The following is a 27,830-nucleotide window of genomic DNA, read 5'->3' as shown; positions in this document are numbered from 1 at the left end:
TACCTATGCTTAGCAATTCAGCCTTCCTCAGCAGGTCTTAGAATTTAACTCAGAAAATGCGAAGTCTTTGTTTTGGTAAGGTGCTCTCTTTTTTTTTCCCAGGTAAGATACTAAGATAAGATAACAGCGAAGATACATTTCTTAAAAAATAATAATAAAATAGTTGAATTGTCAAAAATTTCTCACTTTCAAATCTTGGGGTCTTGACCGTTTTGTACAAACGACATGTACTTCTCGTATCTCCATGTCCTAGATCCTTGTAACGGCCCCCCTGTCCCCCTTACCTTTCCATACAGTTTAGCCTTTCCTTGCCGGCCTCTTAATCAATGTGTCATTATCTGGCTTTTTGTTCCTTCAAAGTTTAGTTTTAGTCATATTTAAATCAATCCTGGAATAGGTTGCTTCTGAGAAAAAGGGTATATTTTAACATGTCCATTCTTTCCATGCAAATGAACAATGCTTTTGTCCTTGGATTTCAACTTTGTGCTTTAACTATGAAACTGTCTTTAAAAAAAATACTGAAGACTAGATTCTTCTACTTTTCTAAGGCTTATTTATTCTAGAGTTTATGATCTCCTCAAGTGGGGTTTTGTTAGAATTTGAAAGTTGGTTATACTAAGGTACACTTATTGTCAGCAGAGAATTTCTTCTTGTTCATACAAATTTCATCCTTTGATGAGTTTTGGAGACCTTTGTTAAGGGAATGGGTTTCATTAAATTTGAGGGAAAAAGTTTCTAGCAGTGTTAGTTTTTGAGTGTCTACATTTTATGTTTTTTATCCTTATTGGAACTCGCTCAGATTGTCTTCTTCTGCTGTGGAAGTGACAAATTTTTATCATGATTCCGTTATGAACCAGGGGGTGTTAGGTGTAGGTTTGTAAAGTTGCCAGATGTTTTACCTTTCGGTGTCTCTGTTTTTGGTCTTTAGGGTTTCAATGGCACTCTTTTAGTGGCAGTAGTTTGGCAAATCAAGCCTTAGATCTGAGACATAATTGTCAACAAAGAGCAGGAAACTTGTGTTGGTAGTTGGGTTTTGCTGTAAGTTCACGAGATCAGAGGTTTGTCACAAGATATAGCTATTAATGAACGTTTCCTCAGTCTGACTAAGTGTGTCTTTCCATTCATTCTTGTCGGCATCTCGGTGTTTCTAAGATTTCTAGAATTGTTTCTTAAATTCTAGAAACTCTTCGGTTAAAAAGGGCGAGTCGTTCGAAAATTTCTGGATTTTGGTTTCCAAAATGGGGCATTCTGCAGCAGTATGGGATTACAGGGCGGCGACAGAGATTTCAAAGGACTGGAATGGGATTGATAAGGTTGTGCTTCGGAATCCACGAGGGGCTTCAGCAAGTGTGAGATTTCAGATTTGTTCTTTCCCTCTTTCTCTAGTTGCTTTTGTTGAATGGATGAAAGTCAATTATGAATTGGTCCTTGACAGGACATCTTGTAACTATATCTGATAAATGCATGGTGTCTGTTATTTTCATATGTGTATCAGTGGGAATCACAGAAACATTGAAGGATTTCAGGTTAATTTTGTGTAAATTTGTCCTTTAATGCTATAGGTTAGCTTACATGGAGGACAGGTCACTTCATGGAGGAATGAGCAAGGGGAGGAACTTCTGTTTACAAGTAGTAAGGTGGCATATTCTAGTTCTTTTCTTTTTAAACATACACGGCTTTGTTTTTTTGCTAAATGCCTTAATTGAGGGTTTTGGCTAGAGTTCATGTCCAAAGAAAATATTTTCGTTTTTGACTTAATTGCCGGTAGAGGGCTGAAGGTTTGTCTAGCATTGCAGGGCTGGGTTAATTCATATGATTCCGTAAAGTATGGTTAATTTCTGTATAACTTATCCAAGAGGTGGCCTTGATTTATGGCTATAGATTAATATGATCTTTTTCATGAATTTTTAGGCAATTTTTAAGCCTCCAAAAGCAGTTCGAGGAGGGATCCCTATTTGTTTCCCACAGGTAGTTTTTTTTTTTTTTTTTTTTGTCACTTTTTAAAATGTAATTATATGGAATTATATCTATAATTGCTTATGGATTTTATTTTCAATTCTTGTTAAGTTTGGTAACTGCGGGTCACTTGAGCAACATGGATTTGCTAGGAACAAGATTTGGACAATTGATGAAAACCCTCCACCTCTTAGTCCAAATGATTCCCATGGCAAATCCTTCATTGACCTATTGCTTAAACCATCTGAAGAAGATCTTAAGTGCTGGCCCTACAGGTATGAACTGGGATGCTTACATCCTTTTGTTGATTTATTATCAACTGTATATAATCCTCTCGAAAAGGAGGAAATATATTTTAGTTTTTTTACCGTGCATGAATGAGTTTTCTTTTTCACAATTGAAGGTGAGAAGCATGCCAAACTCTTTTGTAGGAAACCATAGACTGCGAGTTGCCGACTACTGCATCAATTGCTGTGACCTTTATAAGTGAACTTGTTGTCTGTATGTTGCTAACAAATTTTTTCTATTCCCCTCTCAGTTTTGAGTTTCGCTTGAGAGTGTCGCTTGCAGCAGATGGAAGTCTGACGCAAATATCACGAGTTAGGAATGTCAATGGGAAGCCATTTAGTTTCTCTTTTGCGTATCATACATATTTGTTGGTATCCGACATAAGGTACAGAGAATTATTTGCTGAAATTTGATAAGTTTCCCTTTTGATGTTATACTATTTTGTTTTTGTGAACCCTGGATGGAGAAGGGACCAAAAAGGAGAGTAGTGAGATTGAATGAGTTCTATTTTAATCAGCAAGTTAGAAAGCTTTTGTCTCCTGTGGAAAATATTCCTATTTTGAAATGTCAAATATAGGATGCTGCCGTTTTCATTGATGACCGACCAAATTCATCTTTGTTCTAGAAACATTATGAAAGAAGAGAATGACTGTTTTGGAACTGTTGAAATTTTTTGCATTGGTAAGCCTTGGGCCTTGCTCAAGCTACACATGCTGGGATAAAATCTAGAACAAAATATTAGTTCAAAGCTTATTAAGTGAGATTTGTTCAAAATGAAAAAAATTGTACTGCTCAGAAGATTCATCAGTTTTGCCTTTTCTTTTTTTTTTTTTGGTTGTGATGAATAAATTGGGATTTGTTTTCTGGGTTTGACATGAACATCAACTGTTTCAACAGTGAAGTGAGGATTGAAGGGCTGGAGACGCTTGACTACCTAGACAACATTTGCCAAAAGGAACGTTTTACAGAGCAAGGAGATGCTATAACTTTTGAATCCGAGGTACATGAGTTCTATTATTAGGTTGAGTGTCTCATGCTTGAAGTCATTTATCTTGCAAGAGTGCTGCAACACAAGATTGCTTTGTAGCAGTTCTTTTTCAGTTAAAAGAATAACAAATTTAAATGTTGTCCAATTGGTCTGACAGGTGGATCGAGTTTATCTCAGTACGCCAAATGTAGTTGCTGTACTTGACCATGAAAGGAAACGGACATATGTTATCAGGAAGGAGGGACTACCTGATGTTGGTAAGTTCAAGTACTTCTGAGGAAATCTCTTTGTAAAAGGATGTTTAGGTTTCCCACACATTGAAAGAAAAAGAGTAATAGAGTATGAATGCTTGACATGATAAGTCCCTCGACTACATAAGAACACTTTGGAGTGAAGATCTCAGAAAGGAGTGTATGCTCCGTCCATCTTCTAAATAAATAGTGAATTTTCATCTTTGTATTTACCTTTTATCTTTTGCTATGTACAGTGGTATGGAATCCATGGGAGAAGAAATCGAAATCCATGGTAGATTTTGGAGATGATGAGTACAAGCAGATGCTTTGCGTTGATGGAGCAGCAATCGAGAAGCCCGTCACCTTGAAACCAGGTGAGGAATGGACAGGGAGGCAGGAACTCTCAGTTGTACCATCAACATTCTGTAGTGAGCATTTTGATCTCCAGAGCAAAGGTTTTTGATGAAATGGTACGAATCAAATTTTCAGAAGATGTACCAGTACGATGTATGATGTTTCAGTAGCTCCACTCGTAGGAATTAGTTCAATGTTAGTTAATTTGTAACAGGAATAGACCATAAGCCTACGTCTTTTCAAGAATGGCTGCTAAATCAAAACTTTGTTATATGGAGAATAAGAAAATTATCATAACATTATTTTTCCAGGAGTAGGTATTAAGAAAATAGTAAAAGATGTTTCAGAGGTTGGAAGCCACTCATATCAGAGCCAGGTTTCGATCCTGGGACCTGTGGGTTATGGGCCCACCACGCTTCCGCTGCGCCACTCTGATTGTTGGTGATAAAATTGTTCCGTTTTTTAAAGTCCATATCATTAGACTTTTCAGGTAATAAAATAGAAGTTATATTATGCCCCTCGCTTAAACCATGTTCGGTAAGTTCTGCCTCCTTTTCATGGTTTATCATGCTGTCCTCACTCCTCTAATTTATGTTATAGATCTCAGTAGAAGATTATGGACGACGAGGGAAGCGGAGGCAATGCTTTACAAAGAGGAAAAAAAAAAAGAAGGATATATAACTTTTTCTTTTTTGTTTTAATTCTTTGGCATCAAAAGTTTCTTTGTTTACCAGTACTACTTGTTTATCAAGACCATGGAAGACAAAGCCAGAGAGGAACGAAATGCTAGCTTTCCATAACAAATACATGATAAGCTTTCCTGAAAAGGTTAGCTGCTATATTGAACCTAGTAGGAACTCAAGGAAGACTCCGTGCCGCTTGTTAAAGCACGTGCACACCTCCATATCAGATAATAATAATTGCTTCCCATGGTACAGCTGCTAAAATCACAAAGGCACAGCTGGTTCACAACGAGATTAAGTGGAAGTTGAAATTATATTCCTTCCATCCATCATGGTTTAATGATGGGAGGGATGGAAGTCCACAACCAGGCCCCACAGCGGCATCCAGGCAACCCAATCAAACATGTTAATAAGATAAATTAAACAATATAACAGAAAAGAAATAATAATAAGAGAGCAAATTTCAGCCCCAAAAAACAAATCATAATGGTCTATAAAAGATCAAAAGTCGGAATAGAGATTTAGCATCTGAACATTAGTACAATGCTACAGTATATTTTGTCAAATCGATCAGATACGTCAACAATCGGTGGATTTTTTTCTTACACTGCTTATAAACTATAAACCGCGGCGATACTCCAGTTGCTTGGTGTTCTCTAGTAGTACCTGCCAAGCAAAGCAATTATTGATTAACTTTGATAAAGCTATACGCAAGCAGAAAGAGGAACTGCATAGATGTTGCCAAGCATGGTATCATGCAAACCATGGACAGGAAAATTTCAGATAAGTTCAAAAGAAATGGAGAGCTAGGCAGATAAAGAAGGTAAACAAGTGTCCTTACTTCTCTAATGTAGTTTGCTACAGCCTTGCAGCCTTCAGTTGCAAGTCCCATGACATTTTCAAAGATATCCAAAGGTAACTTAGCATCCATCTGTAATACACAGAAAAAATATGAATCTCTAACAGTAAAAAATTAACTAGTAGTCAGTGCCCTAAAAAACCTCTCAACTAATTTTTGAGAATAAAGAAATGTTAAAAGTTTATTCATAGTTGTTAGTTTAGATGGATAATAGTCTCACGTAAACCAGAAAATAAGTTCCAGTAAAGGGAAAAACATAAGTTAGGCAAAGAGAAAGCTCAAATATATGGTTGTTAAATACCATTACCATGTAACTGAAACACAGAACCATATTGCAACATCAAAAACTTCTATTAATACAGAAGCAGGAAAAAAAAAAGAAGTCCATGATGTTAACTAACATATCTTTTGAGTTAAAAGCCTAAAACGGTGAATGAGGAAACAGTCATAGAGAACCTGAAGAAGAGTCACTTTGTCCAACTTAGGTAAGATTCCTACAGTGACATCAGGGCCTCCAGCACTATCTTCAATGTAGTTCAAATCTGAACATATGACAAACATCAATTAATTGTTCAAAGGGAATTAAAAGGGAAAATTTTAAAAAAGAAGAAGAATTTACCAAGCAAAGGAGTGCTATTTAGATACCCAGCACTGCAAGAAGTGACAATATCACGCATTGGGATCCCAGCATCTGCAAGAGCTAAAGTCGCAGCATTGATACATGCAGATCTAGTTCCTGCAGACACATTAATTCTGCTTATGCTTCCTTTGTTCTTTCAGCCCCCAAACAGATATGGGAAAACAAACTAGCAAGTAGAATAGACAAGTGCAGAAATCTAACAATTTTAACAAGCTTTATTCCAGACCCAAGTTAAAAAAGAGAGTGCAGAGCAATTATAGAAAAAATGAAATCAAAGCAGAAACCGATGCGGATTCATGCCACACAAACAGATGTTGATGGTTGGAGTGGAGCATAAATTTGTAATTGCATAAAATGAAAAAGGAAAGGATGCTAATGATCAAAGAAATTTGGAGAAGTTTCAAGTACCTCCATCGGCTTGAAGAACTTGAACAAATATATCTATCTGACAAAAAAAAATCTTCAGAAAAATATATAAGAAATGCCAGTTTGGGCTATACCATGGGGATTTAATTCAAACCTGAGAACGAGGCATTAGGTGAGTCAATATGCAAGCTTCCATTGTTTGACGGATGACAAGAGATATCTCTGTTGACCGCCTAAGTGTAGAAAGAGAAGATTTATATCAATAAGCATATAATTGTTCTTCATAAACCTAATATCTGTCAATTTAGTCTTGTAATTTTTATTACTTGAGTAATAAATAGAATGATTTTATACCACCATTGTGTCGTTTGTGGTAATGGATAATGATACCGTTTGAGGATTTTCTACTTGACAGAACAACCTCATTTCTTTGTGGAACATTAAGAACCTTGTCTGACTCCAAAGTAGCTATATTTTGGATTAAGTCAATACTTTGGATTTTGATTTTATTAAAGCCCTTCTCATATTAGTCATGCACAAATACTTTGTAATTTTTATTACTAATGTAACAAGATTCAGAATTAATAAAAAAGAATGTCGATAACCTGTCACCCTTTGGTTTCCTCATGCGATCTCCAGTACTAAAATTAGCCATACTGTACTCGCAGCGCACCTAAGATCCATCATATATATGAAAACCAAGAACTTTTCAAGTCACAATTACAAAATTCCAATATACTATGATCAAAAGAACATTACCAGTGCCTGGTCACTAATTTGTTGGCTCCTATTTTGCACCTGGAAAACATAGACAGCATTTATTCTCGATACAACAAACCAACATCTCATTACAAATTTACAACAGAAGCTCAAATTCAAAACACAACAAATCCAAATAGACACCTTTTCAATGACAAACTAAACACTACTACGAATATATCCACAAATCAAAATATAAAACTAACAAGAGTCATTACAAATGGGTAATAATATTAAGCAATGAACTTTCATAAAAGGTTACCTCTCTAGGGCCATATACTGCTGCAATGACTTTGGTGTTGCCCATCTCAAAAACAGCAGAACTTAATATTGAAATTCACCCAAAAAAAAAGGGGAAAAAAGCTCGGGATTTTAGGTACAAAATGTTTCAAGTAAATAGATTAGCTTAAGCAAGTAATGGGTGTGGCACATACCCATCAGCTCTGGCCACAGTACCAATCTCTGCACGAATTTGTCTCATCTGAGATGGAAAAAAATTAAAGAAGATGAACATAAAGCAATTTCAGAAAGAAAATATTGGCTAAGAGGATAAAAATGTGTAGAATAATAAAAATATAAAAAAATTAGAAGAAAAAGTAAGAGAGACAAGGTACGTACTTCCATGGGACGGCGACCGTCCAGGCGGAGTCCTTCAGGGCTCACGTATTCCATCTTTACCAAGCTAGGTTTGCACCCGAAAGAACCTACAAACAACCAACTGTTGATGATAAAGGCAAGAACTGACACTGTCGATCTTCTCTCCCTTGACAAAACCTCCAGGGTTTTGCCTTCGATCTATGAGACTCTGTCGTTTGGAACTAACTGGTGGCTGGCTTGCTCCATGGGTTCGGGCCTATGTCGAAAACAAAGCCAAGCTGCTCGTTGGCCCGTTTCGCTGCCTTTATTACAAGAAAATGGGCCTAGCTATTACATTATAATAAAAAATTAAGTAAAAAAAATTTGATTTACCATTATTTACCTCCTTTTGATCTAACTTTTCTTTCTAGCGTCAAGACCAAAAGAAAAGCAAATGAAAAAATCAACATCAAAAAAGGGCAGAGAGGGTTGCTGGTCCTGTCCTAGTGCAGAAACAACAAAATATGCTAAAAAAAGGCATGAAATTTAGATTCGAATCTGAAAAAAAATTATATCCAAAATTCATGAAAAAATCCACAAGCACCAAACCATAACCAAAATTCATCAATACCTAAAGAAAATCCACAAACATGTAAATCATGCAAAAACACAATCTAAAGTAACCCACCAAAAAACCATATTCAAAACCAAAAACAAAAGCTCGGTGGTGTTGGTGACTCTGTGTTAAGGATTTTAGAACTCAAAAAGAGAGAGGGAGAATGGATTTGTCAGAGAGAGAAATTGGAGGCGAAGTGGAAAGAGGAGAGTTGTTTAAACAGGAAAGGAAGCAGAGGAGAGAGAAGGAACAATGGAAGAAGAAAAGAGACGAAAAGAACCTGCAACGTAATTACAGAGAAAGAGAGATTTTTGGTCGGGAAAGGAAGAAGGCAAAACCTAATTTTTTTTTTATTTAGGATTAATTATTTTTGGGCTTAAAAGTCACGAGATTATCTTTTTGTAACTAAGTTTTTTATTCTTTATTTATTTGTATAAAATAATTAAAAATATGAAATTAACAATAAAATGAAACTTAAAAATTAAATATATTTTATAACTACTTAACGTTCATGAAGAAATTTTCTTAAAGATAATTTTGAAAATTATTTTAATACTGTAATATTATTTTTTTAATCTTTTAAAAAATATTATTTTTTAATATTTTAATCAATATTTTTATATGTATCAAACCTTTGGACCTTCATAATCGAGGTTTGGCCTGACTTGCATCATTCTATCCTCTCAATAATTATATTTTTTGTGATAACATTTCTTGTGCATATTATATTATAAGGCACCAAACATTACATTAATTTTTTAACTTTATTTCAAAAAGAAATGTTCATTTTTACATGAAGTATTAAATTTTGGTTCTGCAATTTTTACTCCTCTCAACTCTGGAGTGTGTCCAAACAGAGCCTCAACGAGCCCCTGATCTCTCCAAAGACAAGAATTTGTATTCCAGCCAGCTTGTCAATGAAGAAATGACTTTCAAATGAAAGCAAGCCGGTAATTCAACATTTCACAACAAAACCAAGGCTAAATTTTTATGTTGCTGTCAACTCCAAGTGATCTAGTTGAATGCAAAAAGGACAAGATTCCTAATGGTTAGTGGAGGATCTGGGTAATTCATTAATTTAATAGGAAAATTACGGTCTTTTTGGACAGAAAAGCAGATACCAAATCTCTTTCATGCTTATCCTTACTTTACGAGGCAGCCGTGGTCTTATCAGTGGCCCATGAAAATATTTTCTTCCCACCTTTAGTTGAACGTGACACCTCATTTTCCAAAAGGAAATCCTGGATGTTACACCTTAATTAATTCTCATTTGCTCACTAAGCCAAATGCCAATTTGTCAGGTCGGTCAGGGATCCAAGACCAAATCCAACCCCACTTCAACCAAATAAAAAAGATACTTTCAATCCAAAAACAGATAAAAAGAAAGGAGGAAGAAAAATGATTAATCAATCAACCACCCAGAATAAATAAATACTTAAATTCAACCCCATAAATAAAAAAATGGGACGTATATGTACCCCATTACATCAGAAGAAGCCAAAAGTTCAGACATGGACAACACGTTAGGCTGTTATATGAAATGATACAATTGGGGTTGGATCTCCCTTTTCATTTTCCACAAGTATATGTAATGTATGATAGTAGTAAAAATAATTATTGTAATTTATATAAAAAAAAATTAAGAACTAAAGAAAAATGAAAATAAAAAAGAAGCCAAAACTAGCTACAATCCAATGTAGATACAAAATGTTGAAGAATTGTCTCATCGATTAGGCTTTCTACCCTTTGTGGAGCTTTCATGCATGTGAACAGTATCAATGGATGTTGAGCCTGCAACCAAAGCAAAGCAACCATCTCCATCAAACAGTGAAACTTATCAATGAGAAAAGTTAACAGTACTAGTAGCATTTTTGTTTATATTTCATGATTTAAAGACATTGATTTGTATTAAAAAGAATGCCATATTCTTGACGTGATGCTCACTGCCAAAAGAAAGTATTATCTGGCTTTTGAATCAACCCTCCCCTCCACCCCAAGTTAAATGATCAACAAATTTTACGAATGCAAATATAAATGGGATTGATTACTTGAACTTCTTTGTTCTTAAAGTCAAAGAAACACTCAATGACCAAAGTCATGTAGAAACAAAAGATCAATAGTTTCAGCCATTAAATTCCTCCAAGGCCGTTAGGCAAAATATCTACTTTGAAAATTTGGGTTTCTTTTCACTTGAACAAAAAGACAATCAGCATGAGATTAATGTCATTAACTTTAACTAATGGACTAATAAGTTCGATTCTGCTGTAATAAAAGGGCAAAATAAATATTTTGTTTCGATTAAAACAATGAGAATTTTTTTAACGTTGTCTTACCATTTTAACATGTTGATGACGCACTTAGGCATGTCACCGCCGTCGAGCCGTTTCAGGGCGATTCCGTCACACTTAACGGTAACCCCAACCATACCAATTTTCAACCCCGCCACACCCAATCCAATTTTCGTCCGAGCCTCCACGCTCACTCGTAAACTCTTGCTTCGGTACCGAGCCTGAAGCCTAGTACCCACCCCGTCATCCACCAGCTTGTTGATCACCTTTGTCTCCACTTTCAAACTCGTCGTGTTCTGTTTCCCCATAGTGAACCCGTGAACTGTCGTCGTTCCCAACTCAGTCTCATCCCCACCCTCCCCAACGCTGACGTCAACCTCCGTATTGCCGTAATAATACGTCATCTTTGCGTTGGGGTTCTTCACTTCGAGTCTCGTCGTCGTTTGTGCGTCGAGGTAGGTTCCATCAGGTTTGTTGGTGACGTTAAAGCGGGAGATCCGGACTGACTGGACGTGAAAACCGGGGAGTTTCGGGTCGAACCAAAGGTAGAAAACGGCGCCGCAAATGAGGAGGAGGAGAATGAGGATCAAAAAGAAGATGCAGAAACAGCAACAGCAAACGCGACAACAGCCACCCCTCCTTTTCTTGGGGTGGAAAGAAGGTGGGAGAACCGGTTTTCGTGGCGGTGGTCTAAACCCAGGCTTGACGGCCGGGGCGCTTGGGTCTTTGTATCCAGGTGGCTTTTGGAGAACCGGTTTCAAAGGAGGCTCGGGCATTGCTTGGATAATAGAAGTATAAATATCCTGGGCTGCGAAAATGAAAAATTTAAATCAGGGAATGAAGAAAGAAAGAGCTTCCTTTCGTAATCGACAAATTTGGGATAATTGAAAGAATTCAATGAACAAATATTAATCATGATGAACGAAGGGAATTCGTATATCTGCCATTTTAATGTGAAAATCGAAAAACAGAGCAACCCATAAGAAATAAGGCAAAAGGTGAAGAGTCTAAAGAAACGTGAATGTGATATAAATGCAAGACTTGGGAATTGTAGAAACACGAACCTTATCAGAAATACGCCAACAGGGTTGCAATATCCAAGGAAAAGTGATGAATGAGTGAATTGAATGATACAGAGATCTGATGAGCTTTGTGCTGGAAGGGGGAAGAGCCGAACAGGAAACAAAGGAGAATTTTTGTTTGTGATGCAAGGAAGAAAGAATAAAAGCAGAAAGCGTAGAGAATCGGATCAGGGAGACAAAGTCATTGGAAATGTGACAGACGGACAGACGAGAGAAGGAGCTAAAATTGCGAGAACAAGAGAGAGAGAGCAAAGAAAGAGAAAGAATAAAAGAGATGGGTGCGGAGAAGGGAGGTTTGTCTCTTATGGGAAGAAGGGGTTTGGCCTTTGGGGGGCTTTGGGTAAGGGTGGCATGGATTCAGCTGGGAAGATTCACGCGCGGCGTCTTACATGCTGACATGGCTGGAAGTCTTTCGATACTTCTCTTTCTACTTTTGTCTTCTACCCGGTTCCTTTTTCAGTTACGGGGCTGTATTTTGGTCTCTGCAATACTGGCTACAACGAATTCAACTCTATTTCCAACTCAAAAATATGCTGCCACCAAACTGTAAGTGAGCAGGAATTAGATTAGCAGGTATTTGTACTGTTTTGAAAGACAATCCATGTGAATTTTATGTTTGTCATTTAACATACTCATTGTGCTCAGACAAATGTTTTAATATAAATTGGAAGTTCTTTTCACTGATGAGTTGTAAGCTCCTTAAACAATTCATGGCATGTTGAATTGTTTTAGGCTATATTTGGTAAAAATGAAAAGGAAATGATAACTTAATTAATTACCATACATTTTATTTCATAAGTAGTAAATAATGTTACATTGTAAAATATAAACATTGGCAGTACATCAGGAATTTTGATTTCGCATAAATGAATAACAGTTATGTTCCTAATCTTAAATCCTTCCCTTCATTTTATCATTGAACTTGCAAGAGGGTCTGTCCGGGGATGATGGGTGGGGTTGGATGGAAGCGCATGTTCGTCCACGTGGGGCAGGAGCGTCCCAGCCGTTATCCACTAACTTCGTCGTTTTCAAAAACTCCACCGACTCACAAACCCCTATATGTCATTGCCACCGAATTCCCCTTCTTCCCTTCGCGGTTAGGAGAAGCTACTTTCCTGTCCATCCGTTGTAAACCAACCCTACTTCGGGCATGGAACCATACACAACATGTCTGGAGGTACAACAGGGAATGTTCGGTGTTTGTGCATTGTCTGAAAACTGAATACCAGACAATATGTAAGAGAGAAGAAAATAATCTTTCACAGTCCAATCTTTTGTACACAAACTTGTACTAGAAGAGAAGGGGGGGGGGCACCTTCCCAGCGATTTTGGCTTTGATTATAATAGCCACGCAACAATCACAAAAGAAAAGAAAAAAAGGATGTGACGCGGATGCTTGACCAAAAATCCTTGCGTCGATTCCAGTAGTCGTCGTGTGATTCGTGAAGCTCCACTATCACAGATTTTGGTTGCAGAACTGCTCTCACATGTACAAATTGCATATAATTTCAATTAGAGAACAGTCAACACGTCGCTCTCAATATAGGGCAAATGAATAGCCCCAAAGCCTTTCCTTAGTTTGAAGAATATTATCGTTAATTAGTCAGAGTTGGATGCTACAAAACTCAAAATCATGTCTATAAGTACTATCTTTAGATTTCCTCCTTTTTTGTGGTTCAGTGAATGGTTTGTGGCAATATTTGTTGTTGGTTGAGCTGAGAAACTTAGGCTGTTTGTTTGTTGGGTGTAGCTAGCGAATGATGACTCTGATGCGAGTAAAGTAGGAAGGGTTTATAATGGGAAAGGAAAGGCAACCTGTTGATGATTGTGATAGGTTACTCTACTCATGAAATTGTTGCATTATTAATCTTCCAGCTAAGAAATTATGGCTTATTTATGTCGTGTTTCTGTGATTTGGTAGTACAAACCAATCGAGTTGGGTTATGGTTGATTGCCTCTTTGTATTTTTGTCTGACTTTAATTTGAACTATCATGTGAATCTTTTTATTTTTTGAGGAATAAGGTACTACCATATATTTCTCATATCATTTTATTCTATCCAAATATAGGTTCTTACATGTAAAAACATTAAAAAAAATAAAAAGATAGCCATGGTTGCTACTAGTTTTTCCCCATCTCCTTTATACAGAATGTTCTACTTCTATAACTACATCTTCTTTCTTTTTCCAAAGATCAATTTTTTTTTTTGTATTTCATGTTAATTTCACTCATTTTTTGCATTTAATTAAAAATGTAAAAAAATAAAAATTTTAAATTAAGTATGCATTAATATATGTGAAAATACCATCATTAATTGGTATATAAATCATCAAGCTTGATTCAGAGTTTGTGTTCAGAAAACAAAGATTCATTCATTTGTGAGCAACATGGAAGGAATCATTTTGTACGATTGTCTTAAAATAAAAAAACAAAAGGCTCAATTTTTGCACATGCAAAATTACAAAACCAGGGCACCCGAACTCCGACCCATCATTCACGGGTTCAATAAAACACTCAGGGACCAATCAGACATAAAACCAACCATGCCCAACCACAGCCGTTCGTTCGTTCGTTTGTAGCTTTCATTAGGAGACCCCACATCTCTCCCCCGGATTAATATTTTACAGTGATTAAAAAGGGAAAGCTTTTACAGTAAAATTCTGTCTTTAACTGCAAATTAATGTACATTCCTTCCCCTTAATTTATTTATTTAATATTTTTTAACCGTATTTCCTTTCTTCAACTTCTCCTCCTCCCTGTTATCTCTCTTGAGCTCTTCCTTATTTTTCTCTCTCTAGAGTTCTGTCCGTAGATCAGACACGATCCTCGGACTCTGTCGATGGCGTCGAAGCGGATCTTGAAGGAGCTCAAGGATCTCCAGAAAGATCCTCCCACTTCATGCAGCGCTGGTAACATCTTTTTTTCTCTCTTTTTTTTTTTTTTTTTATAAAACGTTTCTGTGATTTTCTTATGAAGCTTGATCTATACCCTTTTGTTAATATGGATGGCTGGTTGTTGATATATTTATAGATATATACTTTTATTATTCCTTCCATGTATTTGTTTATGAGTAATTTTACGGTGTTCCTATAACAAACCGTGGTTAAAGATTCGTAGATAAAAAATACGGCTGAAATTAGAGAGATCAAAACCTGAAATCCTGATTCTTGTTGTATTTTTATGTGACAAAAACATGTAGCAATTGAGTTGTTATTTACCATGATAAGAAGGAATTTGGACCGCTTAAGCGAGTGGCAATAGTACATGAAGGATGGGTTATTTCGCTGCAAAATATAACCTTAGTCAACCTTTGTATATGTATAACAATCAATTCATGAGAATTTATATATCATTTGGTTGTACTTTTTGTGATATACACGCCGTGCTTCAATGCTCTTCTGTTGCTTCTTCTTGCTTGATTGTGTTATGACCGTAGTTACCTGGTGTTTGGATTCGTGAATGGTATGTCTTTCCACAGTTGAAATGTAGCCGCCACTTATGAAGGTTTGACTTAATGATGTATCTAGTAGGTTAAGGATGGCAGCATCAGGTGGTACTTTAAGGTTTTTTGCTAAGATGAGATTTTTGGGTGCTTTGTAGGGTATCAAACGGTTGATTATTATACCCTTTTTAGCATAGTCAATCTCTGTGTAATTGTTTTCTCATGCATCAATTTCTCTTGTGATTACTTACAAGTTCTTTATTTTATTACTATGAGTGTTTATTTCCTTAATCCTGTTTCTATTTTTTGAATACTTATAAGTTCTACTTTGAAGGGTTAATGTATAGGATTTTTAGCTCAGAATGACCATGAAAATATGTGTATTGAAGCCTGTAAAATGGCAAGATTCATGTTTGAGTTATGGGATGTGGTCCTAAAGGGTTCATATGTGGACACACTTTAGCTAGTCAAGTGGTGATGGAAGATGTTCAAGGCTTTATTTTCTGTGTTTGAAGTTCCTTGTGTGTATTATTAATTTAGGATATTGGAATTTGGAGTTCTTGTTTCTCTTGATGGGATTCTTGGATGCAGTAACAAGAGCTTTATGTTCTCTCTGCTATGGGGTTATAGCATGATATATTGCTACGTATTCTATATGCTGACAGGTCCTGTAGCAGAAGACATGTTCCATTGGCAAGCCACAATAATGGGCCCCCCTGACAGCCCTTATTCTGGAGGTGTCTTTCTAGTGACAATTCATTTTCCTCCTGATTATCCTTTTAAACCACCTAAGGTAAGGGATAAATTCTAATCTTATTTATGTTTATTGCTTTTTTTATACTTATTTTGCAGCTACCTTTTACAACTTTTCATGCTAGAGTATCATGAACCATGCTTTACGGACATTATTGAGTCCATTCGTATATGTGGTTTTATCCATAAGTGTAAATAATGTAGCAGCTCACAACAAAGCAGTGTTTTTCCTTTTCCTTTTTTATTTCTTTTTAATTGTGGTGGATGGGTTTGAGTGTTAGTAGAGCTATGAAATGAATTTTACTTAATCTATTTTTGTTTCATTGTCTCCTCTCTTCTTCTGTTTCTTGCAGGTTGCATTTAGAACTAAGGTTTTTCACCCAAATATCAACAGCAATGGTAGTATATGCCTTGACATACTAAAGGAGCAGTGGAGTCCAGCCCTGACTATATCTAAGGTTTCAACTCTAAACAATCTTTTACAATCTAATGCCCAATAGTTTTGACTTTGTCCAAGATAAACATTTGTATTTGAAGTATGGGTAGAAAGGATAGTGAATATTAGACAGGCTTATTGCTATTCAGCCACTGTAAAAATTGAGGCCATGATATTTAACCAATATAGCTCCTTCTGAATAGAAAATTTCATCTTATCTGTTAAGCTTGTATGGCCGGGGAATTTGTCAACAATGACCTCTAATTTTGTCTATCAAAAACTCTTCCCAGCTCCTTGCTTGATGAAGCACTGTTTGTAGGTTGAGAATCTTATTGGCAAATGCTGAGATGTGTTTTTAGCTGTGCAGGACAAAATTCTATGTGGGCTGTTCCCACCAAATTGTACATTTTCATTGCTCAACCTTTTGTGATTGGATGTGATTCATTTTTCTGCCTGAACTAATCTAACACAGCCTGTTAAAATGTAACAGGTTGAAATTAGATGGTTCAAAATAGTCTTTCGAGCATCATTTAGCTTCCACCATGTGGTCATCTTTTGGTATTTAACTAAGGAAACTGCCCCCTAGATCAGCTTTGCATTTTTGGAAACTCTTTCTTTTTCTTAGGCCTTCTTTTTTGGCGGGTGGGAGGGTTCAAATATGTACATTCCATTCGATTAGTTAATCATTTCTGTATTTTAAGAAGGTGGGAAAGGTTCTTGTTTCCTCTTTCAGGTGTTGCTTTCTATCTGCTCCCTCCTGACCGACCCAAACCCTGATGATCCCCTGGTGCCGGAAATTGCTCATATGTACAAGACAGACAGGGCCAAGTATGAGTCAACTGCAAGGAGCTGGACCCAGAAGTACGCCATGGGCTAGTTTGATAATTGGTAAAAGCTTTTAGGATATTGCTCCGTACTACCCATTGTGTATAAATCAAGCGTGCATTTGTTGTCGTTGCTCCTGTAATAGACAAAGTTAAGAATAGATTATTATCATTCAGCTTGCAAAGCTGGCAGATGTTCTAGGTGTTGCACTTGATGTCTGGAACTGTTGTAAGATCAGCAGTTAATGTTGTTCAATATGTTTGTTTGTTCTTGTTTTCTTGGGGACTAAGATCAAGTGCTTATATTTTGATGCTAGTTTCTGTTTTGTTCAGCATGAACTTATCCCTCTGTAACTTGGTGCTTATCACACTCTTCCGATTTCGATCCTATCACGGTAACTCCTGCTGATCTGGTATTTAATGAACTGGTTCCGGTTTGTGAATTCTTTGGTTTAATTCTGTATAAACTCATTACTTCCACCCGCTCCTTCTCTTGATGATCGAACGTGGTAAGCCGTGACGAGACAAGTGCAGCACACTGAGCCGAAATAGTAACATACAAAGAAAGACAAATAAAACGACTAAGGCAAGAAAGAAAGAGAAAGCCCACTATGTACTGATCGTAGGATGCTTGGGTCCATAAAATACTGCTGGATTTGGAACTGATTGATTTTTGGGGAACTCTCTGCATATTTAACTTTTCACTCATATTTTTTTGTTGGAAATGCAAATGATGGTTACATATGTAACTTCGCCTAACTTCATGACGTTATGCTTGTGTTCTAATTCAAAGTTTTAAATCACCCCGAATGTTGACTGCTTAAATCTGATTGCAACAAGTAGTAAATATTTTTATTAGAAATATAAATATAATTATAAAAGTTTGTACTAGAAATTTAGAAAGTCAATGTTGACCACTTTTCTGCCGCACTGATATGCCAAATTGAGAAATTTATTTTCAGAGCACTCATAAAGTCTTTTGACTTGACCCGAATAATTGCACATTAGCCTACAGCTACTTTGATTTGAACCAAAAGAACATACTTCTTCTTCTTCTTCTTCTAAGGGACATCCCTCGTTCTACAAAGTCTTTAATTGTAGCATTCCAACGTGATTTGGAACATTAATAATAATAATAATAACTCTTCCTCCTTATTTTTGTTGGTCTTCGAAAATTAAGTAATGGTCACGTGAAGTAAATGAGCAACGGTGACAAAAACAAATGAGGGGAAAGGTCTTATCGTTTTCTACCTACCTACTTCTGCTACTATGTACAACGAATGTCCTCCGCTTCCTTTCCTTGGTCCCCAAGGCTCAGTTTCCAGCCGTTTCCTTCTATTTTTATTTATTTCCTTAACCATCCAAATAATAAAAAAGGAAAGAAAAGAGACCCAGAATTTGCAAATATCTCCAACTGCTAATCAAACTCTCGTGTCTTAGAATTAGAAGACCAATTGTTTCTAAGTACAAGAATAATAAGGGATGCAATGCTTTTTAGACTTTAAAAATTTTCTGTTAATGGAATAAAACTGATTGTTTAGTCAATGTGCAGTTGAATTATGAGAATCTAAATAAAATATGGCCAACTTCTTATTTGCAGTAACAGAATAAAAATATTCCTCCATTTTCTATTGACTGAATCTTTGTTTTATTCTTAATCAACAACCACAATTGACAATATATGGAAAGAATAGTGTAATTTCAGAGGCTAAGGAGATTTAATTTTCTTGATGCTTCATCGCCAAGCAATTGTAGTTTTTGGCGCTCAGAAAAGTAAACGGATTATTGTCATTAAAAATTTTTAATTAGTGGCATTATTATCGATATTTAAAAGTGATTAGTCAAAAGTATTCAGCTGACGTGGCGTGACAGATTGATTCCACATCCGTGTGCAACGGAGCTGGTTCTTCTCTCTCTCTCACGTGACGGATTTTCTCGAGTGAGCATGAGGGTCACTAATCTCACTCGCTGTGACCGTTAGTCAGCAGGCGGCAGCAAATTAACGTCATTATGGAGGAAAAGCATCCAATGCGGTGGGAGCGTAACGCACACGTGGCCGCCGGAGGGTGGAACAGGTTTTTGTTACTTGGGGACCAAGCTAATTCGAGGGAGGGCTATAGGACACGTATCACTAACAAGGAGATGCGGCGAGTCGTTTGGGATCTCCGGTAGTCACCGGAATCTCCGGCTAGTAACTATCTCTAATTTTTGTTTAAATCATTTATCTTAATTATTGAGTATAATTTTAAACAGATTTAAGAAGCAATTAAGATTTTTTATTTTTTTAAATAAAAGTGAAGGAAAATAAAGTAGTTTTTGTATTCAGGATACTCCTATAAAACAGCGATTCTCGGCATTTTGACTCTTCCTTGCAACTGAAACTCTCCTGTTTCTCTCCTCATTCTCTCTAGTCTCTCGCCCTTTACTTTCCAGCAAGGTTTTTATTACGCTTTGGAAAAATCGTTTCTTTACAGATTATTCTCTCTTTTAAAGTAAAAAAAAAATCCCATCTTTGATGTAAAATATTGGAAAATGAATCCCGCGAGTTCGTTCCGAGTGAAATACGCAGAGCGAAGAAGAGTTACTAATAAGTTAGTGAAGCCGTCGAGCAAGTGGTTTTCCATGGAGTCCAGCGCCAAAGCCCCTAGAATTGTCAGAATTTCTGTCACCGATGGCGATGCAACGGATTCTTCTAGCGACGAGAGCGAACATGAGAGAAATCATAGAGTGAAAAGGTATGTAAACGAAATCAGGATCGAAGATTGTTCCACATTCAATTTCTCCAAGTCAGCAAACAAGCAAAACAAGCAAACAAATAGTAAGTGCAATCCAGTCAATATCAGATCAAAGAAGCAGCAACAGCAATGTTTGTCTACCGGGGTAAAGTACCGTGGGGTTCGGCAAAGACCGTGGGGCAGATGGGCGGCTGAGATCAGGGATCCTACGAGTCGAACCAGGGTCTGGCTTGGGACTTATGACACTGCTGAAGAAGCTGCCTTGGTTTATGACAGAGCCGCGATTCGAATCAAAGGCCCTGACGCTCTCACAAACTTTGTAAAGCCTCCTGTGAGACCTTCGTCACCGGAGATTGAACTTGAAACGATTTCCGGGTATGATTCTGGCCAAGAATCGCAGTCTCTCTGTTCACCTACTTCTGTTCTCAGATTTCAGTCCAATGAGGAAGCCGAACTTCAAACCGAGTCCAAAGATGACTCTTGCGAGCTTACCGAAAGTGAGTGGAGACCTGTTCAGGAACGCCCGGAAGAACCAACTAACTTATCAGATGGGTATTTGTTAACAGATCCGGGGGCTCTATGTGATTACTTTGATTGCGATAACCTTGCGCCAATATTTTTGGATGAGATGAGGTTACCAGAAGAGAGAAATTTGGAACAAGATTATGGTGATATTTCTGTTAAATTAGATGTCGATTTTGGGTCTTGTACGTGGGATGTCGATAATTACTATTAAGATCAGTGTAGTTTGCCCTGCAAAACATTACCATGGAGTTGCAGCCCTGGAAATGTTCAGATGGTGCCCCTTTTTTGCTGGTAAATACTTTTGTCAAGCGTAATTCATGTGAATGTGATGGTAAATTCCGAGTGGAATTTTGGATACATTTCCCGCAGTCTTTTACTTACTTTCTACTACTTTCTAGGTGTGTTTCTCTACTACTACCACAGTGTGTAAAGAAATGCCAAGCAAATATGTAAATTCTTGCTTCTTCCAAGGGTTCTTTTTCGTGTATGTGTTCCCCTTCTTTCGTGAATTGAATAGGTTCGGTGTGCGTTTCAATTGGCGTGGACGTGGTGCGTGTGCTAGGAAGCGTGCTTTGCGGTTATGGTTTTTATTCAAAAAAGAGTATAATCTGATTGTTTTTCTTTCGGTTTGTTCATTTCTTTGCTTTAGATCTTTTCCTTGTCTGTGTATTTGATGGGGGTCGGTGAGATATTTTTTTAATTTTTAATGGAGCACTGGCTCGCGGGGACTCAAAAAGGCTGCCAAGTTAAGCTAAAGTTGGTTCCCATGTTCCACGGTTCGCCACCTTAGACGCTTGTTAGCCATAAACGCTTTCTGGGTTTTTTTGTTAGGAGCCATTCTTTTCAAGAATGGCTTGCCGTCCAATTCCATGCCACTTGTTCCCTTGTTTGGTTTTCCTTGGTCAAGGTTTAGAAGCCTGTTAATCCAACGAGGAAAACAATATCATTACCTGTTGGAAATCTTACCACTTGATGGTCTAAAAATGTATAGTTACGTTTCTTTCACTCTCTATTTCTCGTGCTCTAATTTCACCATCGGTGTTAAAAAGTACGCGGTGAACCATCTTGTTATGTAAGAATATTTGAAGAGAATAAGAGACACGTTTTGTTCCACATTAAGAGGCATTTCCTTTGTTATTCTACCATTTTCGCGATGCTTTTGCTTTGGCTTCAACCTTCAATCAGAAGAGTATTCAATTGACAAGGACATTTCATGAGACAACAGACACAAGTGCAAGATGCCATGGGATTCTCGTTTAGAGAACCCCAACTCCCCTTGACAAGGTTGGGCTTTGAATCCTTAGAACAATAAATGTGTCGACCCCGAAGATATTGACCTGGTGGGATCTAACACACGATACTGTCCCTCTTTTGCCCCGTCCAAGGCTCTAGAAAAACCGTAAAAAGTCTTTACCAAAACAGTACTGAAAAGCACAAATCTTGGAAAGGGGTTGTCACAGAGCCATAGGCTATAGCTACGCCCTATGCTAGGCCCGGTCATTTCTTCTAGAAATCCCAAAACATGGCAGTTCACTTTTCAGGCAACATCCCGGCGTGCTTGAACCTCCGGCGATCAACAGGACCCTTTTTCAGTTCCCCCAGTCAAAAAGTTTTACTACGAAAAAAAAAAAGTAGGTATCCTAATTTATACAATTGCAGGCTTTAAGGATTATTTAGTCATTTACAATAATAGCAGCAAACGTGATTTCAAAATCAAAGCGACTTGGCTGCCTGCTGGCCTGTCCGTACCCAGACCCACTTGCAAGCTGCACGACTGTGGTTTCTGTAAGCCCAATCGTTGACTCTCTTCCTTGTCTGTTTATTGTTTTTCACTTCTGATTTTGAATGTATGGTAACAACGACAAACCATTACCAATGCATTGTTTCACCTTTGACCTTGAAGCCGTGGCCCACCACACCCCACTCTCTCTCACGCAAAGCTTTCCAGAATTGGTTGGTGCGGGTTAACTTAGCTGGTAACGTCAAAAATCTTGAGTAAAACTTCATAGTGGTCAAAGATTGAGAGATCAAGAAAAAGGCGTTGATTTAGAAGTGGACAGAGGCATTTCAAAAAGGAAAAAACTTATCTTACATATTCGATAATAGCTTTTTTAAATTTAACGAGTAAAATTAAAGGATTGATGTGTATCTTCTTAAGATAAATTTGTAAGATTAATGATTAAATAAATACATGATAATATTTTAATCAGTTTGTAGAATTTAAAACTCTCATTATCGACATATGTAGAATAATAATTAAAAAGCTTATAAAAAAAAATCCTGACACGAGCAGTACTGACTTTATAATTTGCTTGTCTATGGTCATCCTTAAATTATGGATCAAGACTATGTATGTAAAACCAAATAAAGATAGTGTTAAATGAAGACACTATTGGCATTTGGTTTTTGTCGGGTTACATAGTTTTTTTTTTTTTTTTGCATCTTCCAGTTCTACCTGCTCATTGTGGTGGACAGCTTTTGATTCTGGGAACTAGAAAGGTAAAAATCCAAAACCATACAAGCAAAAGCTGGACAGACTGCAAAATGGTGGTGTAACTTAGCCAGATTTATCGACATGACACTTTCATATAAGACACATGAGGCATTACTAAACCAAACCTTTTTTGTGAATGTTCATATCCTCACATTCACATGCGAAGATTGTTGAATTTATGAAGTGATTGAGAGAGGATTTGGATCCTTTCCCAAATTAGGCAAAACTTGATGTGTACATTGTCATTGAATTCTTTTTTTCCTTTTCCCCCTTTTTCACTATCCGGGTACTACTACCGTACACATGATACACCACCTTGAAGTTTACGATGAACTGGTTACCATTTAGGCATATAATTTTATGCAAGAATTTGAAGTTTTTAGCATGTTAATGGCAACAGCCATGGAACCCAAAGCCCTTGTATGAAGAAACATTGAAAAGAAAAGAGAAAAAGGGTTTAACTGTTAGCCTACAACTGCAAGTTGTAGCTTTTTGTCGGCTTGATGAGCTGCCCTACTCTGATACTGTCTCTCTATTCTTCATGCGAGCAGCAGTCAGAATTCAATTCAGTAATAAGACTAATTAAAGAGAAGTGAGAATACTCCATATGTGGTGGAGCCAAGATAGGCAACAGCTGCATGCAAAAGTGTTGCAACTTGCAAACCGCAAGGCACGTTGTGCTTTTGATCCAGCTCAGCTTCTTTGGGTACATTTATTTGTGTTTACTTAGAAGTCAAAATAGTTTGTCTGATGCAAAATCAGATTAGAGAGAAAGGAAAAAGTTAGAGAAGAAATTAGAATTCAAAAATCCTGATGGGAATGCTCTTCAATCTTCATGCAACGTGCCGCACAGTTTTGAGGCACAGTGTATTCAAACCTACAGATGGAAAACAACAGCTAGCCCTCGGAAAAGTAAAAGGAAAAGATTGGATGATAGGAAAGTGAAAAATATAAGAATAATACTACTGTTCATAAAGTGAAAAAACAAGGAATTTATTTCGAAATTATATTACTAGTTGTTAGTATCAAGAAGAAGACTGATCATTGATGTCTTTTTGACTCATCTCATCACGTGAATAGCAAGTGGTCATCAGCCCTTTCAGTCTCAAACTTACTGGGCTTGAGCCCTCCTGAACATTTGCTGTGTTAAAGTATTGCAAACATGTTCTACAGGAACACACGTTGGCCCACAAAATCTCTGTTGCATCACATGGAAAAAAAACAAAGCAGTGAGCCCAAAGGCAAATCTAATCTCTATCTCATGCCATGTAAAGAAGAGATCAGATAAAATCTCACCCGTTCATCACGTCGAATTTTAATTTTGTGAAATCAAAAAAGTAGGACCCACTGAGTTCCGTTTCACCCACTACCTTCCTTTGAAATATCAGAAACTTTAAAGCTTGTGTGAGATTTTGGGGTGATGGGTGATCACTCTTGTGGGTCCTAGATTTTATTGTTCCCATTTGATGACTTTTAATTTTTAAATACAACTTGTTAGGAAATTTTATTGTAATTTTTATGATTATAAAAATAGGAAAATTTAGGGTTAAGGGAAATCAAGTGTCGTAAGCATTTCAACCCCATGTGGGATTATGGCCAATGGACCCACATTGCATGCAGTTTTCTCTTTTCTTCTCTAAGTTCTAATCTCGCAATTTTTTTTTTTTTAAAAGAAAAGTTGAGAGGTTGCTGATGTCTTCCCTCTTTCACTGATTTTGATGGCTAACCAATGGGATTCCATAATTTGGTCAAATGTCAAATTGTTAATAGTTGATGTTGTAGTCAATGAGAACTACAATCAATTATGTAAAGAGATAAGGATTACAAAATCTAAACTGCAATGGATTATCTGATTTGTTCATTAATTGTGGTTTGTGGATGTGCTCTTGGGCTAGCTAGTTGAACAGTGACTATCATATTCATGGCGGCTCCTCACTGGTTGCAATTTGTATGTCCTTTGCCTCTGCAAAGAGCCAAACCTCTGTACACTAAATGATAACCAAATCAATGATACGATTGATTCAGACTTCATGGTCTTCCAAGTCCCTGGCAGAGAACTCAGAGACAGCTAAAAGGCAAAAGAAAGTGCTCAGCTTGTTTTCTGCGGTGGACTTTGTTCGACAGAAAATGGTTTCTGCTGACCACGTTTAAGGATTGGTAGCCCAACTGAACCTGGCCCGTGATCATTGTGTGTTAACTGAAAGAACCTCCAAACTTGCTGGCCCTGTTTTTATGAACCCCAAATAAATTTGCCTAATAAGACTGGTAATCTGGTATATCCAACTTTTTTCAACATTGTACGATCGCATTGGACCTTGGGTTTTTGTTTTTTTTTTGGGGGAAATCATATGATGGATCAACATCTTGTATGATGAGGGATGATGGCATGGTATTTTTTTATATTTTCTATTTCATTTGCTTGAGTGGAATGCCATTATTGCACATACATGGTCGGATGGTCCATGGAGCTTCTGACGTGGTAATGCCAGGGATCCTCCAGGCATATATCTGCATGATTGCATGTGATGAGAGTAAGACTGTGGGGTACGAACAGCTAAGCTTCTCAGTTCCAAACAAAACTTCCCTTTAAAGCAAACACACCCACAGAAAGAAAGAAAGAAAAGAAAGTAAAAGAAGCCAAAATGATTTTGTCCAAACACCTGATTGCAAAACCATTAAAAAGTAGAGGCCTACCTTCCATTCCATAATATTCCAAATTGTCACTCAAGCTTTCCACCACAGCCAAGAAAAGAAAGGCTGGATAAATTTGCAAAGAATTGACAGTAAATTGTGAAAAGCAACAAAAACAACAGAATAAAGTCATGGACTTTCAAAAGTTATAATACAGGAGTGTGTCGATTGGTGGTCTATGTTTCCCACCGATGGAGTTGAATAACAAGAAACTGCGGACCCTCATTGAGAGGGCATGGGCTTTGCATGCCAGGTTGAACGATGAAATCGAGAACAGTATCAGCTTCTGCAGGTTTTGTTCAGACCATGGTCGCTATTGTGATGTTGGGCAGACCCCATTTGAGGAGAGGGAGAGATTGATTGCCATCAGAGATTCATTGAAGGAAGTTGAGAACACGCTTTTGCGTTTGCAGGTACCCTACTTCCTGTCTCTTCTTTTATTCGCTAGGCCGTCTAGAAAAATCCTGTGAAGCTGCAAGTTGCCCTGGATTTTCATATTGTCTTTTCTAGTCTGAGATAGGTCAGCAGATAAAGTCCAAGTCCTTTGATCTGAATGTAATTGCAATTGCAGAAATGTGCTTCATTGGCATAACATTTTTCAAGAGATCTGAAAATGCAGAACAGACATATATAAGAAATAGCATTAAGCATAGGCAATTAATCCTTGAATCTCACGTGATGAAAAAATTCTTAATATTTCATATAAAACAATTTGCATTTCAAGTTTTAAAAGCACTAGCTTCTGGACTCTGTTCTTAATGGAATGATTAAATTCAAGTAGTAGGTTCATATAGGCTGATAGGCAAAAGATTTAACAATAACAAATGATTTCAAAGTTAATTATTCCGTTACCTTTTGGTTGATATCTTAATTTGTATCTAAACCTGTTGAGTAGAATTGGAATATTCTACCTGACTTTTAGAGGTTTTGCTTTAATTTGATCTGCATACGACCTTTTATCCATGCTTAGTAGTTAATACTAACCTCAGTTTCTTAATTATCAAATATAGCATCAAACTGGGGAAACTTATGTTTAAAATTCTGTCCTTTTCCTCTGGAAAAATAATATTAACAATCATAGCTATCTACATGCAGAAGTTGCAGTCTTGGCAGCTGGTAGATAGACATTCAGCTCTCACAAGTTTGGAGCAAAGCAGATTATTTCTCATAAAACAAGCAACACAATATCAAGGAAGACCCCTGGATGTGGTGAGAGAGTTGAACGCTTGTTTTGGCAATGATAATAGAGCTGCGTTTGACAGGAATGTGGAAGAACTTACTGTGAAGAAAAATGGGGTTCAAAGCAGGAGAAGAAGGCTTTCCAGTTTTCTCATTTGTTGCATTAGATTTTTGTTCAACCCCTGGAAGTGGCAGAGTGCTGTTGGAATTGCAATAAAATTAATCCTGATATCAGCTAGCCTTTCAACCACAATTCAATTCTATCATGCCAGGCACCAATCTTGCAATTCACAAAGAAAAATTGTTTCCACTATCATGTATTCAAAAGAAGCAGAAAACATAGATTCTTTACTAACTATCTCAAAGAGCCCTCTGGATGTCTTTTGTGGCAGGGGATGATTCGTACATCATAATATATGAAATCACAACTAAATTTCTTCAGAAAATGTTTCCCCCTCTTCATCATTGTCTCTGTACCACATGCATGCATGCCATCCACTTGACATGGTCAATTCAAGAAACATCATGGAAATACATGATGGCATTGGAAAGTGTTTTCTAGCTGTATTTATATTGCAGATTCAAGTAGTTGGGCTTTCCTTTCTGACTATGGAGATTCATATTCAATGTTCAACCAAGGTTATTTATGGGACCACAACTTTCCATGTTTGCATAGGACCATTCCTATTCATAGTGGTTAATGAATCCTTTGCTGCTTTGGGGTAGACATTATTTTAATATGTGGTCCAACTTAATTTATTAGATTCACACGTATTTTATTTCCTCTTAAAGGTTATATTACATGAAACAGCCAATTTCCATTAGCGTGCAACTGCAAATCCCCTGCGAGGATTTGACTCCTTGACCGTTGGTTCGGCGCCAACTGCCAAGAACCGGGAAGATTCTGATGTGGGCTCGATTTGAGATTAGCCCAAGCCCAAAACTCATACCGAAAGAAATCAGACACTATGATCAGGCCCAGTCAGCACAAATTGGGCCGATAAGTTCTAGGCTTTCCTTTGCCAATGGAAAATAGATAAATAAGTAAATAAATAAAGAGAAG

The 27,830-nt window shown here is 37.1% G+C and overlaps 6 protein-coding genes and 1 non-coding gene across 8 annotated transcripts; 4 read left to right on the top strand and 3 right to left on the bottom strand.

The window, feature by feature from the left end:
* The first annotated feature begins 379 nt into the window (after positions 1-379).
* LOC18614032 (Galactose mutarotase-like superfamily protein) lies at positions 380-4,244 on the top strand. Its single transcript, XM_018123309.2, has 8 exons — positions 380-1,349; positions 1,563-1,637; positions 1,912-1,968; positions 2,068-2,231; positions 2,495-2,629; positions 3,142-3,244; positions 3,390-3,489; positions 3,720-4,244. Exons 1-8 carry the CDS (start codon positions 1,239-1,241, stop codon positions 3,926-3,928), a joined length of 954 nt encoding a protein of 317 aa, XP_017978798.2. The 5' UTR covers positions 380-1,238; the 3' UTR covers positions 3,929-4,244.
* Positions 4,184-4,255, bottom strand: TRNAM-CAU (transfer RNA methionine (anticodon CAU)). Its single transcript has one exon. It is a non-coding gene; the product is annotated as a tRNA-Met (tRNA).
* Positions 4,256-4,931: 676 nt separating this feature from the next.
* Positions 4,932-8,672, bottom strand: RRP41 (3'-5'-exoribonuclease family protein). Its single transcript, XM_007051575.3, has 11 exons — positions 7,745-8,672; positions 7,561-7,607; positions 7,389-7,449; positions 7,127-7,165; positions 6,973-7,040; positions 6,522-6,600; positions 6,410-6,446; positions 5,981-6,097; positions 5,818-5,903; positions 5,344-5,433; positions 4,932-5,168 (listed from the first exon to the last, which is right to left on the bottom strand). Exons 1-11 carry the CDS (start codon positions 7,796-7,798, stop codon positions 5,121-5,123), a joined length of 726 nt encoding a protein of 241 aa, XP_007051637.1. The 5' UTR covers positions 7,799-8,672; the 3' UTR covers positions 4,932-5,120.
* A 1,048-nt stretch (positions 8,673-9,720) lies between these two features.
* On the bottom strand, positions 9,721-12,082 carry LOC18614030 (late embryogenesis abundant hydroxyproline-rich glycoprotein family protein). Of its 2 annotated transcripts, XM_018114330.2 has the most exons (3): positions 11,671-12,052; positions 10,652-11,414; positions 9,721-10,109 (listed from the first exon to the last, which is right to left on the bottom strand). In XM_018114330.2, the coding sequence occupies exons 2-3, from the start codon at positions 11,380-11,382 to the stop codon at positions 10,094-10,096; spliced, it is 747 nt and encodes a 248-aa protein (XP_017969819.2). In that variant the 5' UTR covers positions 11,383-11,414; positions 11,671-12,052; the 3' UTR covers positions 9,721-10,093. The 2 variants fall into 2 exon arrangements, with proteins under 2 accessions (XP_017969819.2, XP_088660039.1); XM_088803913.1 differs by lacking the exon at positions 9,721-10,109 and having other exon boundaries at positions 10,648-11,414; positions 11,671-12,082.
* Positions 12,083-14,412: 2,330 nt separating this feature from the next.
* LOC18614028 (ubiquitin-conjugating enzyme E2 28) lies at positions 14,413-17,420 on the top strand. Its single transcript, XM_018113976.2, has 4 exons — positions 14,413-14,597; positions 15,796-15,923; positions 16,237-16,341; positions 17,053-17,420. The coding sequence occupies exons 1-4, from the start codon at positions 14,528-14,530 to the stop codon at positions 17,194-17,196; spliced, it is 447 nt and encodes a 148-aa protein (XP_017969465.1). The 5' UTR covers positions 14,413-14,527; the 3' UTR covers positions 17,197-17,420.
* A 2,051-nt stretch (positions 17,421-19,471) lies between these two features.
* CRF6 (cytokinin response factor 6) lies at positions 19,472-21,408 on the top strand. The gene has a single exon (XM_018115225.2). It carries the CDS (start codon positions 19,676-19,678, stop codon positions 20,612-20,614), a length of 939 nt encoding a protein of 312 aa, XP_017970714.2. The 5' UTR covers positions 19,472-19,675; the 3' UTR covers positions 20,615-21,408.
* Positions 21,409-25,529: 4,121 nt separating this feature from the next.
* On the top strand, positions 25,530-27,318 carry LOC18614026 (uncharacterized). Its single transcript, XM_007051569.3, has 2 exons — positions 25,530-26,001; positions 26,684-27,318. The coding sequence occupies exons 1-2, from the start codon at positions 25,780-25,782 to the stop codon at positions 27,164-27,166; spliced, it is 705 nt and encodes a 234-aa protein (XP_007051631.3). The 5' UTR covers positions 25,530-25,779; the 3' UTR covers positions 27,167-27,318.
* Positions 27,319-27,830: the final 512 nt, after the last annotated feature.

The sequence above is a fragment of the Theobroma cacao genome, chromosome 1, assembly GCF_053813885.1.
Source record: "Theobroma cacao isolate CCN51 chromosome 1, ASM5381388v1, whole genome shotgun sequence".
NCBI classification, from domain to species: domain Eukaryota; kingdom Viridiplantae; phylum Streptophyta; class Magnoliopsida; order Malvales; family Malvaceae; genus Theobroma; species Theobroma cacao.
The sequence above is the reverse complement of the archived record's forward strand: the minus strand, read 5'-3'. Positions and strand labels throughout refer to the sequence as shown.